A 16,129-nucleotide genomic window follows, 5' to 3' on the forward strand; every position below is an offset into this window, starting at 1 on the left:
CTGACCACCTTTCTCATATTGTCTTACCTCTTAGTACTGGCTGTCTCTCTCCCTGGAGTCTGAGCTCCAGGAGGACCGGGGCTTATTTGTCTGACTCTCGTTTATAGACGTTACTTGGTCAAGAACATCATATAGACACGATGAACCCTTTTGAGAATAAAAGGATAAAAGGATCCTAAACAATGTCTCCCCATCTCATCCTGTGCAATTATCGCTCAGATCAAAATGTAAGACATTGCATTTGTTCCTCTTAATTTTATTCTGTTAGACATGGCCCGTTGCCCCAGCTGTAGATCTTCCTTGGGATCTGATTCTAGACCTGTTCACGGCAAGTTGGCTGCCAGCCTCCAGCACTGTGTTAATGCTCAGCGTTCCCAGCTTTAATTCATGCTGCCCTTCCGCCGCCCTGCCCCTTTCATGTGTGCTCCCACAATCTTGGCGCTTGTTTGCAAAGCAAGAACTAAGTGTCATGGGGATTAAGGAACCAGGATTCAGGAGATCTGGGTGCTAGTTCCAGTTCCTGTGGTCTTTTTAAAAATCACATCAAGAAAGTCATTCCCGTCTTTGGGGTCTCATTTTCCCATCTGTATAATAGAGCAACAATGCCTGTTATGTGTTCCTCGCAGGTTTGTTATGAATCAGATAACAGTGTACATAAACACGCCGTGGAACAATCTAAAATTGTATTGAAATGGGAGGGAGTGTTCCGGGACACAGGGCGTAAGGACAGGCGTCAGGGAGAGGCCATGAAACGAGGGACAATGGTGGGGTCAGAGGCTGTTATCTGGAGCTCATCTCCAAAACCATCAGGCTCCCCCTCTACTTACACAATAGGGCATCTCGTCCTTTCTTCCCCTAGTTTTCATGCCAAGCATGGGGACACCTCAAAGAAGCCACCAAAAAAAAAAAAATCCCTTTGTGCTAGATGACAAAATGGAGGCCTTGCTAAGAAGGAAGACTTTTTAAATTCCGTTATAACCAGTTTAACCCAAGGTCCCATCTTGGCACATATTAAAGTTCCTCAGAAATGCCAGAGAGGATTTCATTCATAACAATAAAATAAAATAAAATAAAATCTTTAAAGTATTCTTTTCATATTTCCCTCAAGATCTTACACCCCAAATCTACCTTTTGCCCCCTCTCTAAAGTCTCCTAGCTCATCTCCCCTACCTTTTTTTAATAGAGGTACTGGGGATTGAACCCAGGACCTTATGCACGCTAAGCACAAGCTCTACCACTGGGCTATACCTCCCGCCTCCTAGCTCACCTTGACCATTATCTTTTACCCTCTTCTATCCCACACTCTGTCCATTCCATGTGAATCCACCAAGCCAGACCAGGATCCTCTGGGTTCTGCCCTTGCTCATCACCTTGTTTTATATCACAAATTGCAGGCGCTGAGCTTGCTGTTCAGAATTTGATGTACACTGAAAGAAAAAGAGGTTAAGGGGTACTCAAGGGGTCCTCATAACACTTGATATTTTCTACATATCCCACTGACTTGTTGCCTTTTAGATGAAAAGAAATTGAGGCTCAGATATGGTGGAGAGGAAGGGAGCAGAGGGGACGGTCAGAGACTGAGTAGATGTCTCTAGTAACTCAGTGCCTCATCTTCCCCACCACCTGGACAGGGTGTTTTCCAGCACCCCCCACCACCGTGTTGTCCAGTCCTGATGTCTCTGTCTTATACACGTAGCTTATCATCTTTCATGGTTCTCATGAGCTTGGGGATAGGAAAGGCTAGGCTAGGTGCTGATGGAAACACACACAGCATGTGGTCCAGGGACTGGCTGCTTCCTCATGTCTCAGCCACAGCATCATCAAAAACCTCTATGGCTATAAATCCTCAGTTGGTGTGAACAGCAGAGGTTAGTGGCCAGTGGAGGGCGTCAGGTGATTCTACCTCCAAAATCTTTGGCCTCTCACCCACCACATGTAAGTGAAAACAGTCCTCATCTCCTGCCCTCCAACCACCACCCCCTGAGGCTGACATGTCACTGAGAAAGGGACCGATTTCTTGGCAAGTCCCTTCCAGAAGTTTTCCAACCTCTGCTTCAGCATTTGGCTCGGAGAAAGGCCTCAAGGAGACTGAGATCATCTGTCCTGGCTAAGCTGTGACCTGGAGACAGAAGGGTTTGGGCATATTCTACCAGCGTGGGAGTGACTGCTCTCCAGTCCTCCTGTGATCAGAGCTTTCAGCATATCGTAATCTGATCGCACTTTGGTTTAGTCAAGCCAAGATCAGAGAACTTACTGTGTACCCCGCAACCACAGTGATCTGAAGGAGACAAAAAAAGCATACTTTCAAAGAACTTGCATTCCAGTGGGTGGACAGACACAGAAAGAGATCGTTTTGAATTAATGTGTTGAGCGCAGATACAGGATGAACACTGCCGTGGAAACATGGAACTGGGGCTCTTAGCTCAGCCTGGTGGGAGCAGGGATTCCTAGAGGATGTGACGCCCGAACTGAATCTTAAAATATGCGTGAGAAAGTGCCCAAAGGGGAGGAAGGCATTCTGCAGTAAAGGCACAGAGATGCAGAACAACGCTGTATTCAAGGGCCACACATGGTCCTGCATATGGAAGCACAGCAAAGAAACAGAAAAAAACAGAAGACAAAGTGGAAACCAGCAGTGAGGCTGCAAGAACAGGAAGGGGTTGAGCCCCACAGAGCCTGGTGTCCGTTCTAAAGCACTTGACTTTGTGTCAAGGAGACTGTGGAGAGCCAGGACAGTTTTAAGCAGGGAGTGATAAAGTCAGACATCAGTCTTGCCAGGTATCTTAATTTCAATGGAACTGTTTATTTGAGTTTTCCAATTAGGAAATATTGGCACATCTGGAATTTTACAACTGAGGGTCATCACCAAGGTGTGAAAATGGCTTGTGTGAGAGTGTCCAGGCCTCCCTCTTGGAGGAACTCTGTGTCGCTGATTTTCTTTGCCTGGATCCAGGGGCTCGGGCACCCATCCAGTTCACAGCACCCAGCCCAGTGCCCCGGCGCCCTGTCCTCTGTTCAGGTCCGCGCTGCCTGCTGCCAGGCTGCCTTCTCCCACAAGCCAGAGTTAATTAAGTAGCTCCTTCTCATCCCTTACAATTCTTACAACGAGTCTCTAGGTAGACTTTTTTCTTTTTCATACTGTGAGGAGTATTTGGCAGCTTTAGAAAAAAAAAAAAAAACACTGGGTCTCCTTAAGTCAAGAATTTAAAACATTTTATTTGGTTTCAGATTTCCTTGAGAGGAAAAACAAAAACACTGTGTTGATAAGTTTCTTGGCATGAGAGATGCATTTGTTTGCCAGCTCTTGAAGACTTTTCCCTCTGAAGCCCTGAGCATGGACACAAGAGCCCTCAACTAGCCTGGAGAAGAGGTTTCCTTTTGAAAATGCCCCACGGCCTGTGCTGAGTGGCAGGGATTTGGATCCTTGCGAAAATCCACCTTCGTAGTGTCGTTATTTAAATCTAAAGAATCTCTGTGGGCTGAGGAGTGCTTTCCAAGTTCTCCTCGCAGGGAGGCCTTGGACATGGTGTTCGCTTCTCTTGAGGGAACATTTCTTAATAAATGAATTTTTTTCCCCACAAGAATCTGCTGCTCTAAATTTGTTAAAATTTGCTCAATATATATATATATATTTAATTTCTGTGTCAAATGCTGGAATGAGCTCATACAACTCAATAACAGAAAAACAAACAGCCCAATCAAAAAATGGGCAGAAGACCTAAACAGACATTTCTCTGATGAAGACTTACAGGTGGCCAATGGGCACAGGAGGAGATTCTCAGCGTCCCTAATTATCAGAGTGTAAATCTGTGGCCAGATAAGTGTGAGATATTGGTTGCTGGGAAGCAATTAATACATTTTTTTGAAAAAAATATATTTAAAAAGTCATGGAATATAGTGTAAAAATGATATGTATAGATAGATACATCAGTAAACTTTCCATAGCTTGTACAAATATTTTTTGGTCAATAAATGTCCTGCCAAGCATTAGGGCTTTGAGGTGGTACAGCCCGGTTCTCCCATGACCACTGCCACATACATGTCCATACGAAGATTACAAATCAACTGAGGGCTCTAAGGAACAAATAACTCCCTAACTGTATGATTTCCAGTAACTATGTAAGAGAACGCAGCTGGTCTGAGGCTGAGATGCCTAGTGATGGGTCTACCCAAGTGCGCCCTCCCGTGAGGGTAGGAAGCACAGGGGTGCTGGCCATCCTGAAAGCAGGAAATGAAAGAGGATGTGGGACCAGAAAAGAGACGGCGCAGTGCGTGAACACTCATCTCTACACGTGCAACTTTACAGTTGAGCTTCAGGGATGCTCAGGAATCCAATTACCTCTCCTCTCCCGCTTGTACAGAACAGAATGAAGAGGTGGGCAGGGAAGCAAAAAGTCCCCCGTTCTGTGGAACTTGGAGAGGAAAGGAGAAGACACTTTGCCCAGCATCAGGTACTTCTCTTGAAACTCTCCAGAACTTCTGACAACAAAGTAGATGGTGGGTTATCAGGGGACAGCACCGGAGGTGGGAGAGAAGAAAGAGGGGTATTAGGATAACCCAGGAAAGAGATGAAAAGTCTTAATGAAGGCAGTGTCACAGAGACAGGTTTCTGAATTTAGAATGAGCGGAGTGTAACCAAGGAGACACACGGGTATGTGGAAGGCTCTGGTGGGATTATTCACTGAATTATACAGAAAACAGCCTCCTTAGTGCCCCGGATAGGGTATTACATCGGAGGGGTGTTTAAGGCTCCATGACTATGGGAGAAGAACCCTTTAGGGTGCAGTAGTGAATGTCTGGGGGTGGTGTGCTCTGTCTGCCCAGCATCCCTTTTCCCATTTCTATTAATAACACCTCTCTTTCCTTTGGAGAAACGGTCTCATTTGTCTATTCAGTCCATCACTGAGTCTCATCTTCCTGGTCATAAAGGGGCTTGCCATCTATCTGGCCACAGTGATGAACTCAAAGACAGGCACGTGACTCAGCATGGGTCAATCACAGCCTTTCCACAGGATTGTTCCCATGAGTAAGGCCCTTCACCTATCTGGCCACGTGAGCTGGAGAATTGTGACTCTTGGACTGCTAGTCGCTATGTGCTTGCCTTGTAGAGAAGGTCTGTCCTCAGTGGGAAAAAAAGACAGACATAAAAAGACAAGAAGATGTAAATGATAGAAAGAACCTGACTACATCACAACCCAGCTCTTCCTTCAGTTCCTACAGCTCTTCTTCCATCCCATGAGCTATCCCAGGATCTTTCTGATAAACAACCTCCATCTCCTCCTTTTTTTTCCTCCCTTAAGCTAGTCTGAGCTGGCTTTCTGTCACTTGCAAGCAAAAGATTTTTGACTAATACTGCTGCAAAAGGAAAGCAACTGCAGTCAGAACTTCACTGGCTGTCTCCCTGGCATGAAGGTATGAGAAAAACTAGTTGCCTGGACCATAGCAGCAACACCAAGAGGCTATGGGGGAGAGGGGATGGTAGTAACATCCGTTATAAATGAATTGCATCCAGTTGAACAAAGGGCTTTTATAAGAACAGTGCTAAACAGAAGTTGGCATGTATCTCTCTCTGGCTTTGCTCTACTGGAGACTGAATATCTCAGGAAAAACCAAAACAAGCCAAGAAGAATACACTGGTGCTGGGCTGCTGCATAAGATATGTAAACAAAATATAAGAAAACATTACCTGAGAGCAAGGATTGTTTTTTATTAAAAAAAATTAATGTAAGAGAGTATAGAATCTTCTCTGCTTGTTTTTAAGAGACAGAGCAAGAGAGAGAGAGAGAGAGAGAGAGAGTGAGAGAGAGAGAGAGAGGGAGATTGAGTCATCTTTTTACAGCCAAAGGCCAGGGAACGGACTATTTAGATCCTCTGGTTGCACAGTTCAGTGACATAATTTTTGCTTGTTAATGGGAAACTGACTTCACTGTAACTCTGCAGCATCAGAGTCTGACCTGCCTGACTTCAGAAAGTAGTTGTATCTCAGTGGTGTTAAAAAGAACACTTAAAAATAGCTTCAAATCAAGGGAGGCATATACTTCACTTCCACTGGGTCCCAAGCAAGAAACATGAGGTTTTCCCCACGTGGTACCCATGGAAGTCTGCCCTGAAAATATAACATGGAAAGGTCTAAACTTGCAAAACATACAGAAGAACTCACCAATTCTAAATGAAGAACTCCTAATGCACTTAATTTGATTTTCCAAAAGTGAATTCATACACAGCTTTTTAAGAAAACACCCTTAAACAGTGTGAGGCACACATCTATCCAGTACTTTTGAGTCCTGGAAAGTTAGCACTAGAGGCGCGCCTTTGGATGCGTGCCACTAGATGGCGTTTCAGGCTAACTCAGTCTCCTCTGAGCAACTTGCTTGCTATCTCTACACCTCCTGCCATGTTTATTTGGTGAGTCATCTCAGGCCACCTGATAAACATTCAAGAAATGCTTAAGACCAACTCAGCAGAAAATATAACTTTCACCTAAGTGGTGTGATGAGTATTATTAAGATATCTCTGGCAAGATTTTTTCAGAGCCTGAAATCAGCCTACCTCTTTATTTCTTGAATTGAATGTATATAAAAATATGACTTTTACATTAAACAAATGAGAATCAGTAGGGTGAAAACATAAAATAGTTGATTTTCCCCCCCACATTTGCCTAATTCTAATCCATCCTATGGGTCTAGTCCTTCCTTGCTTCTTGAATAAAATCTAGATCCATGATTTCTTTAGTCACTCTTGAATAATACATGGCTTCTGCTCATTTTTAATTAAAATGATGATTCTTTTATAATGATCAAACTCTGGACAATATGAAAGTTGAACCTTCTAGCTCTCCCCTGTTACAGGCTCATTTTAGTCTAGAAGCTTGCATTTAGAGAGAAATGCATGTACTGTCTAGTTTTTTCCCACTTAGCACTTCCATTCCTTCTTCCCTCAATCATTTATTTTTCTTGGACACAGGGTTGCTGTGTATATGTGTGTATATGTGGAATTATTATGGAGAGAAAAAGGACAGGTAAGGAGCAAGAAAGGCCTTTCTCGATGGGCATCAATTTAATATGACATTTTACCAAATAAGAATTCACAATCAAAAACTACAACACATGTAAGGAAACAAGAAACCATGAGTGAGAGTTAGTGGAAGTAACAAACTTCAAAATTAGACCCACAAAGAGTGCAGATACTGGGATTATTGGATATAAAGTATAAAATTAGCACATTTAATACATTCAAAGAAATAAGAGGGAACTGTATACAAGAGTGAAGAGCAAAACATGATTGACAATGACCATTGTAGATTTGAAAAAGAACTAAATTGAACATTTATAAATGAAAAAAGTAATTAAAATTAATTAAATTTAATTAAGTATTAATTAAAATTAAAACTTGAAGGAGATTAAAGGCTACTGAAGAGAAAAGTAGTGAAAAGGAAGATAAACTTGAAGGAATTACCCAGAATAGAGCACAGAAAGAAAGAGATGAAAAATACAAAAGATGGATCAAGCAATATACAGAGTAGAATGAAAAGGTCTAACATACGTTCAATTGGAATTCTCGAAAGAGTTTAAAGAGGAGAAATATTTGATATGTGAATAGCTGAGAGTTTTCCATCACTAATGAAAAAATCCACAAGTTCAGGAAGCACAACAAATCCCAATGTGAATTAGTGAAAAGAAATTTATACCTGATCACATGTTGACTAAACCAAAAAACACTAGAAACAAGAAGAAAATCTTAAAAATAGCCAGAGGGACAAGACAGATTGTTTACAAAGGAAGGATAATTAGATTGGGAACAGGCTTTTCTAAAGCCACAATAAAAGGCAGAAGGGAGCAGAGAATTATCTTCAATGTGCTGAGAGAAATGAACTATTGATTTAAAATTGAATAGTCACTGAAATTATCTTTCAGGAATAAGAATGAAGTAAAGACTTTGTTCCAAACAAATAAAAGCTGACAGAGTCTCTTACCCATAGACCATCACTATAGAAAACTTCCTTCAAAAAGAAAGGAGAAGATTTCTAAAGCAGATCTGAAATTCAGGAAGAAAAGATGCATAGAAAAAACACTTCGGTGATTCTAAACAAACTTTATAAGTCAAACACCATATTTTATAAAGCTGAGAAGAGAGATAGAATGAAAACCAAGGACAAAGCTGTAGTAAGTCTGGAGAAGGTAATCAGAATTAAGCTGTTTGAGTCTGTCTTGAAGTTAAATCGACGTGTGAACATTTTTAAGGTAACCACTAAAAGAAGAGAATTGAGCCCAGATGTTTCAAGCAAGGACAAATTTTCCATTCAATTAGGACCTTAAAATCTGGAACTCTCTTGAAAGGGCCTGGTGGAGATGGGAAGATTAATAGTTCTCTGGGGGTACTTATCACTTCTTTTGCTAACAAAGGTTTTAAGTTGCCTTCTCTTAATTACGACACCGTGGAATGTTTCAAATCTCTTCGGAACTTAAAATTCCCACAAATAGTTCCCTTCCTCCGTTCCCCAAGTGCCATTCCTAGCAGGCAAATGCATGTGCCCTTCTTGAAAATGAGTTAAGTACCATCCTCTGTCCAACCATCTTTCCTCCTCCTCTTCTCCTGAATGTCAGGTGGTCTGTGGAGAGTGGTGAGTGTGGCCCCAGAATCTGTCCAGGCTGTAGCTTATTAAAATCTGTAACAACATGCATTACGCTCTGCCAGGACTTGCCTCTAGTCCCACGGTACTTATTTCCTATTACAGCCCTTAAAACATTCTGAGGAGGTCATGTATTGTGTGATTTTCCTTTCCTGCTGAGGTTATTTAATGTCAGATCATGATTAAACAGTTGTGTTAAATCATGAGTTCTTGATCACAAATGTAGGTGAAAATGCTTTATTTCGTTTAAACGTTAACAACCGAATTCACTTTGTATGTTTGACCCTGAAAAAAAAATAACGGGCAACAGTGATACAAACATTTCGGTTTCGATGCCACAGACAAGGCACAAAAACAGCTGGGCAGGTGACTCTCTTGAATCAGCTTTCTGACCTTTCTTTGTCCTGCTGTTCCTTCTGTTCCCCTTTCTTTTAGTCCCACAAGGGAAATTCTCACTGGATAAGGTCTAATACCTTTGTCAATAAAGTGGCTTTTCTGAAAGCCAGGGTAAGAGGGGAGTTATGTCTGTTAGCCTCCCTGGAAGAAATGGGTCAGACTGCATTGACCTGTGCTCAGCCCCATCGAGAAACCCTAACAAAAGTGTTAACTAAATGTGGCATTGGCTCCTCTTAGTTCAACTAAAATCCCCAAACACAGTGAAGATGCCAGATAGGTCACTTCAGACAAGTCGCTCCCAAGCCCCGGAATTCTGAGCCTGGATGAATTTGCAGTTTGGCTCAGAAATTCCCCTTCAGGAAGGATTCTAAAATCTGAAGCACATTTTTATCAAAGTGTTTCCCCCTCACAGCGCGGCTAGTGAAAATGAAACTCTCCGTAAGCAGAGCTGACTCCCACTTAGAGCAGCATCTGAGGGAGCATCACTTGGGAGGACCAACAGCCAGTGTCTGTCCCTGCAGCTTCACTCCGGCGATGCAGTGAGTCAGCATCGTGTCCAGGACACTTCTCCCCAGATGTTTGGCTCATGCCTGTCCCACAGGTGTTGTAGGAATTGGCAGACAGATGCATGCTAAGGACCACAGACTCTAGACAGACAGTCAGAAGGGCTGGCTCTATCGTTTTAAAAATCATTTGACTATATAGGCAAATCACTTAGCCTTTTTCAGCCTCAGTTTTACATTCTGTTTGATGGGACCAACGCATTCACCCTGCCTCTGTCACTGGGGTTGTTGTGAACATCAAACAAGACAATGCATATGACAGGGGCCTGTAAACAGTAATACACCATAAAAACAACACAAATAATATTCTTATCACCCTCAGGCAGTGCTAGAGCGCAGACTGCTGCTTAAAGCAGTTCAACACCATCCTTGCTCCACTCTGATGTTACAAGCCCCGTACTTCGAGCTTCACTGATCTGCTGCCCAGGTGAAGAGGAGGTAGGATCCTGGCAGGAAAAGACTAGGCACTTTTTTCTTTAAGTACCTGGGCCCCTATTTTGGTGGATTTGAATCTCTACCTCCTATAAATCAATTTCAACCTCCTGTAAGATTCTGGCAGCATTTGAATCTGACGTTGGAAGGGTAAATAAAATAGAGTTCTGTTATTCTTGCTGATCCCACTTTGGGTCTTAAGGCCAAAGTAGGTGTTGACCAGCCAGGCTGATCATTTGAATGCTTCAAAAAAATGATTTATTTTTGCCAACTCCCCAATGGTCTCTTCTCTTTCTATTCAGGAGCTAAGTTTTGCTCAGAATGACATCAAGGGAATGAGAAAATTACCTGTAATTTCTTGTTGTCGGATCTGAGGTTGTCACAACAGATTACTATTCTAGGGCCGGAAGCATCTAGTACTGCCTCCTGGGGAGTGTTCCTAGCGTTCCTGTCTCTCTGGTCGCACAGTTCTCCCACCCCTGGACCTCGGTGAGCCAGTCACCACCGTCACAGCCAGACTGTGGGCTGCTTCATCACAGCCAGCCCCAGGGGAGTAAGAGCGACCTCCCCAGAACATTTGAAAAAAAAATTTCAAAGCCCAAGGGAGCCTCGGGACCAAGTGTTTGGGGCACACGATGGGGTGTGATCTAGAGCAGGGCTCTCCTGAAGTACATGTCAAAGGTACAAATCCTGGCTCCAGACCCACCCCATCAATCTCTAAGGCAGGGTCCAACAGTACATTTTTAACAGCAATCAAGTAATTCATATGACTAGGCAATCCTGGGAAGCACTGATCCAACAGAAAAAACTTTAGCGTCTAAAGACCTAATTAGGTCTGTGACGTCACTGAAGGCAGTGATGGTTTATTTCTCCATCTATAAAGAAAAGAGGGGGCGGGTTATAACACTGTGACTTCAGCCTCTCTCAAAGGCTGCCTAAGCTCCAATTAGATTACCTGTATGAAGTCTTTCAGACTATTTAGAAATATTTCCAGATGTGGCTTTTCAGCCCAGAGAGCCTCGGGCCAGAGGGGCAGCCCCTTTCCATGCCTAGTTTGCACAGTCCCTAGCCAGGTGCATGCTAAGGACCACAGGACAGGAGCTCGTGGCCCATCATCTCTGCAAGACCTGTGCGTTAGTGAGGGTGGACATCCACCCTTGGGGCTGCAGAACTGAGCCCTGGAGAGGCAGATGGAGAGCTTCCCCGGGCACACGCTTGGGTGGCACAGCTGACAGTACCACCAGGTTCATGGCAAATATCCCCAGCTTCCTCAAGAGTTTCTGCATGGCCCAGAGAAGCAGTTCATCTACCAGGCGACACCTCCTGCCACCGGCATCCGTGCCCCCTCATCCAACCCATCCCTGACTCAGCTGTGACTCATAGGCAAACACACTCATGCCTCATCCCACCAGGCCCTCTGCCTCTCACCCCTCCCCATTCTAACTCACCTCTTCCGACTCAGACTTTTAAATACTGGCTTTTCAGATCACTGAGCATATCTTTAAATAGGATGGATGGACAAACACACACAACACTTAAATACTGAAATATACCCATTTAAATGAAAAAAAAAAAAACAACCCTTTAATTCTCTGGGTTTGTTGTAATTTATCCGTAGCGGTATTTCATCTTATATGCATAACATCTCCCAGTTCTTTCTCGGGCAGGTCTTTTTTCCCCTATTCAATTGCAGGGTCCCGATAGGCAGAGACCATGTCTTGCACAAGACTTATTTTCCATCTCAAATACAACGTAGGAAGGAAGTTAACAAGTATAAACACTTCCTGTGCAGGACACACTATTCAGGGGGAAAAGAAACAAAAGGTTGTGTTGGGAAAAGCCGGGGTGCCAACGATGGCCGGCTTTGCCTTTACTTGTCCGTTCAGCCTTATCTCCTGTCCACGTACCTAGAAATGACTGTCTTCTCTCTCAAATGGAGGCCTGGAAGTCTTGAGTGATTTATGCAGCCCTTCAGAGGACAACCTGGTCCCATCTCCCTAGGTTATTTCAGGAGCCTGTTATCATCTTTGTATTTTTTATTGACCGTCTGTACTTGTCTTTGGAACTGCAGGTTTCCAGTTTTAGTAATTCTCTCCTGTGGCTCCCTTCAACCTTCACCCAAATCACACATGCCCCCGGCTAATGAAGCAGGGTCTCTGGTCTCTGCAGCTGGTGCTGTGGGGCTCTTTGGTGGTAAGAAGCCTGACACGGTGCTAAGAATTGCCTAAGCAACTTGAAATCCAAAGCTGGTGACTGAGAGATGATGCTTCAATCCTCTTAACCGTCTGAACTGCGGCCCAAACCGACACACTAGACCCAGGCCTTCAAAGGCCAGGGGCACCAGCAATTCTCAACTCAGCACCAGGGTTATGGCTTGTGTCTTCCAGCCCTTGGAAGTGCTGGCACTGGGCTGACCTGTCCTCCTGGTTCCTCTCACACAAGCCAAAGCCACTGTGATGTCCTTTGGCAATGATAACAACTCGTCCTTCTGACCCTCACCCAGCCAATTCTTTATTTCATTGCACACATGGGACTGGTTTGGAAATGCCATGGATTAAATGGACACCAGTGGAATGATCCTCTGAGAATAGGGCCTTGCTCCAGTCAGGTGGTTCTGGAGAGGACCAAGGAGATGCTGAAGAAAGCTTCTTCAGAAATCATCCATGGATCCACAGATAGAGGATGAACCGTTGCTGGGAGTGGAGGAAAAGGGAGGCCAAGCCTCATTGTCCTCCAGTGACTGGACCCAACCGTGTATCCCACCATAATAGTGTGGAGTGAAAAGTTTCAGCAGAGTCTGTTAAAGAAAGTGGGGACTGTTTGACACCGAAGGTTAGAGGGAGTCAGGGATGCCGGCCTCAACATTCAGACAAGAAGAAAAAGTCACTTTTTCCTTGAAAGGAAATGAGCAGTTAAATAGGGCACCAACTTCTCATGCCTTGAGTAGGAATCAGCAATTTGGGCTGGGCTCAGCTAGGCAGTTCTTCTGTTGGGCTTGTCTGGGCTCACTCACGGGTTTGCAATCAGCTGAGACTGACAGGCTGTCAAGCAGGATTCCAGGGGGAACAGGGGCCTTTTCTCTGGGTTCACGCAGCAGGACAGCCCAGGTTCCTTCACCTGGGGGTGACCATAAGAGCAGCAAGAGAGGACAAGCCCCGTGCACGAGAATTTGTCAAGTCTCTGCTTGTTTCACATTTGTTATTGGGCCACTGGCCAAACCAAGTCCCATGGCCAATCCGAGATTCAAGGGCTCGAGAAACAAACTGTCCTTTTTGACATGAAGGGAAGTTTGTGGTCCTTTTTCACAATCTGTACAAATTACAAAGTCCAGAGAGATGTAGCTTTGGGATTTAGGCAAAATCTATCATTTGGACAAGGGTAGGAGTAGAAAGTGCTCCTTTCTGAGAAAGCAATACCCTCATCCCCCCAGAGTGTCTAGAGTGGCAGCCTGGGGGGCGCCCAGGGATGCCTGCTCCCCACTCAGGTGTCCTGGGATGGTGGGCAGAGCTGGGATGGCTGGAACCACTCAGGGTAAATGAAGTATAAAACGCACAGATGGTCCAGTGGAATCTGGGGGGGGGGGTGGCCGAGAATCAAAATATAATGAGATTATATATTCTTTTCCTCTTAGATTCTCTCTCAGGCTTCTCTATTTTGCATTGCTGTTTTCTCTTCTTTTTCTCCCTCTTTTCTTTCATGTGCGTATTTTAAGCATTTATCAAAAGGCACCTGATGACAACATAATCCCAGTGCAGAGGGAGGCAGGGCTTTGTGTGTGGCACCAACCCGCGGAGGGTCCAGAAGAGGGGAGGACGAGGGGAGCCCTTAACGTCCGAGACTCAGGCATCGCTGTGCCGAAAGAGAAAAAGTCGTTTGTGCTCTCAGGGTGGAAAAAGAAATGCCACTTCGACAGCTCTCTTGTTTTGTTCCAGCCACTCAAGAACTGTCATTCAGAACAGCAAATTGAAGTCATTTCCATGATTGTCCAGCAGGTCACTGTCACTGAGCTCACCAAAGGAGTGACTTCAACGTAACAACAGTCATTGACTAGTGCCTGGGAAGTGCCGGGGCTGAAAGGTATATTTTGCCTGAAGTCATCTACTGCTGTCAGCAGAAGGCCTTCTAATAGTAGTCATAAATTCTTCCGTCTCTAAGCACAGCACAGGAGGTATAGAAGAGCAGGCTGTAGGCACAGGCATTTTCTGGAGCTTCACAGTCCAGAGCTAACTCCCTTTCAGAACTGGGAAAGGAATCCGGGTTTGGCTAAGGAAGGAGACGGGGCAGGATGAACTCTGTGGGTGAGAAACCCGATGTGTGCGCACGAGCTCACGCGGAGTTGTTCTCTTGGTAAGTTTCTCAAACTAGTTAGATGGGCACTGAGGTGTGGAATCAGCCCTTAAAGGCTGCTCCTGCCCTGCCCCTTGCCAAAGCAAAGATCAGCAAATCTTCCAAGGTGGTCACCAGAGAAGGTTCCGGGCCTGTTGGCTCTTGGATTTGTGTCTTGTTCCCCTGTTCCGTTTTCAGTCATCCAGAGAGATATCAGACCACAAGGGACATCCTGGTTGGAAAGTCACTCTGGGGAAGAGCAGAAAGAACCCAACATTAAACTATATGGTGGTTAAAGACACCCACCCCAACAGGATGGATAGTTGCCTGGGCAGAATCCACACCTGTTCAGAGCCTGGCACACCCTGCCTCTTAGGACAGTTCATTAGGTTTGTGACTACTGTCCCTAAGCCTCAATTGGTGCTGTAGCTAACATACATCTGATGGAGCTTAGTTCCACGGCCACAGAATCACTTCTCATCCCTTTAGAGACAACTACAATGTTGTCTTTACATTGCCTTAATAGTTCGCCTGGATGGTGCACCGGAAACCTGACATCACCTAAAAGTGCCATTCCTACTCACAGTGCTTTTGGTCATGGCAGGTTTCTATTTAAAGAACAACAAAAGACATTTCATTGTTTTGGAGGGGTTAATAATCCTGCCAGAACCTTTTTCTGTTCATGTTCTGGCCCCATACTACACATTAAAGAAAAATGTCCTGCTTGGAGTCATGAAAAACAAAATGGCAGGAGAGGCAGGGTAATTGAGGAGGGGGCAGAAGCACCCCGGCTTGGGAGAGGCCTCCAGAGCACAGACACACTCTGGCAGCCCACAGTGGACATCTGTGACTGCTCCCCAACGTCTGAGGTCCAGAGCTCACATCTGGGGGCTGAGGCGTGGAATGGGCTGCTCTTGTGCATTAGGGAGGAAACAGCAAAGCCTAAATAAGGCTGCTTAAACAAGAGACAATTAGCAAGGACCAAAAGATTTCCTTCACATATACAGGGCGTGGCACACAGTTTACACTCAATAAAACGTCAAAGGGAAAAAGAGGTGAGCTGTGAAGAGGCGAGCTGTCCTTCATAAATGCCAATGGCTACTAACCTCCTCTGGGATGTGGATTCTTTGGGGCATCTGATGCAAGTTTACAAACCCTCGCGCTAAAGGGGGTGGGGGATGGAGAGGAACACACACAGGAGCACGCGGAGAACATAGCTTGTCTACACTCAGACCTCAGAAGCCCACCAAAGGGCCTGAGGTGGTAATGACCCCTACAATCCTTGATGCTAAATGCTTCTTTTTTAAAAAAAAAAAAATTTTAATATAAGTATTGTCAGTTTACAATGTTGTGTTAGTTTCTGGTGTACAGCACAGTGATTCAGATATAGATATATATATATTCCTTTTCATATTCTTTTTCATTATGGGTTATTACAAGGTACTGAATATAGTTCCCTGTGCTGTACAGTGGGACCTTGTTGTTTACCTGTTTTATATACAGTAGGTAGTATCTGCAAACCCCAAATTCCCAATTCACCCCTTAAAGCTGGTCATTAATGATCTCTAATACTCCTACAACACCTGCTACTTCTGCCGTTTCTTAACTCGCGAGGAACCCACGCTTCCTTATTTCACCTGGTCCTGGGTAGAGGCGGGTGGGGGGACAAGCCCGCGTTCCCCAAGCCGGACGACCCTGTCCCTCCACCGGGGCCCCGCCCGGCCTGGGGCGGTGCCCTCCCGCTCTGCCCTCCCCCTTGCCCAGCCCCTCGGAGGACGCCCAG

At 44.8% G+C, this 16,129-nt stretch overlaps 1 protein-coding gene across 3 annotated transcripts in view; it reads right to left on the minus strand.

Moving 5' to 3' along the window:
* Window positions 1–8,852: 8,852 nt before the first annotated feature.
* The window catches only part of ILDR2 (immunoglobulin like domain containing receptor 2), a 60,528-nt gene continuing 53,251 nt past the window's right edge, over window positions 8,853–16,129 (minus strand). For all 3 annotated transcript variants that reach the window (XM_064477952.1, XM_064477951.1, XM_031435853.2), the window contains one exon: window positions 8,853–14,595. In XM_064477952.1, the coding sequence (XP_064334022.1) occupies window positions 14,560–14,595 (36 nt within the window). In that variant the 3' untranslated portion in view covers window positions 8,853–14,559. The remainder of the gene's footprint in view (window positions 14,596–16,129) is intronic.

The sequence above is a fragment of the Camelus dromedarius genome, chromosome 23 (assembly GCF_036321535.1).
Source record: "Camelus dromedarius isolate mCamDro1 chromosome 23, mCamDro1.pat, whole genome shotgun sequence".
In the NCBI taxonomy this organism is placed as follows: domain Eukaryota; kingdom Metazoa; phylum Chordata; class Mammalia; order Artiodactyla; family Camelidae; genus Camelus; species Camelus dromedarius.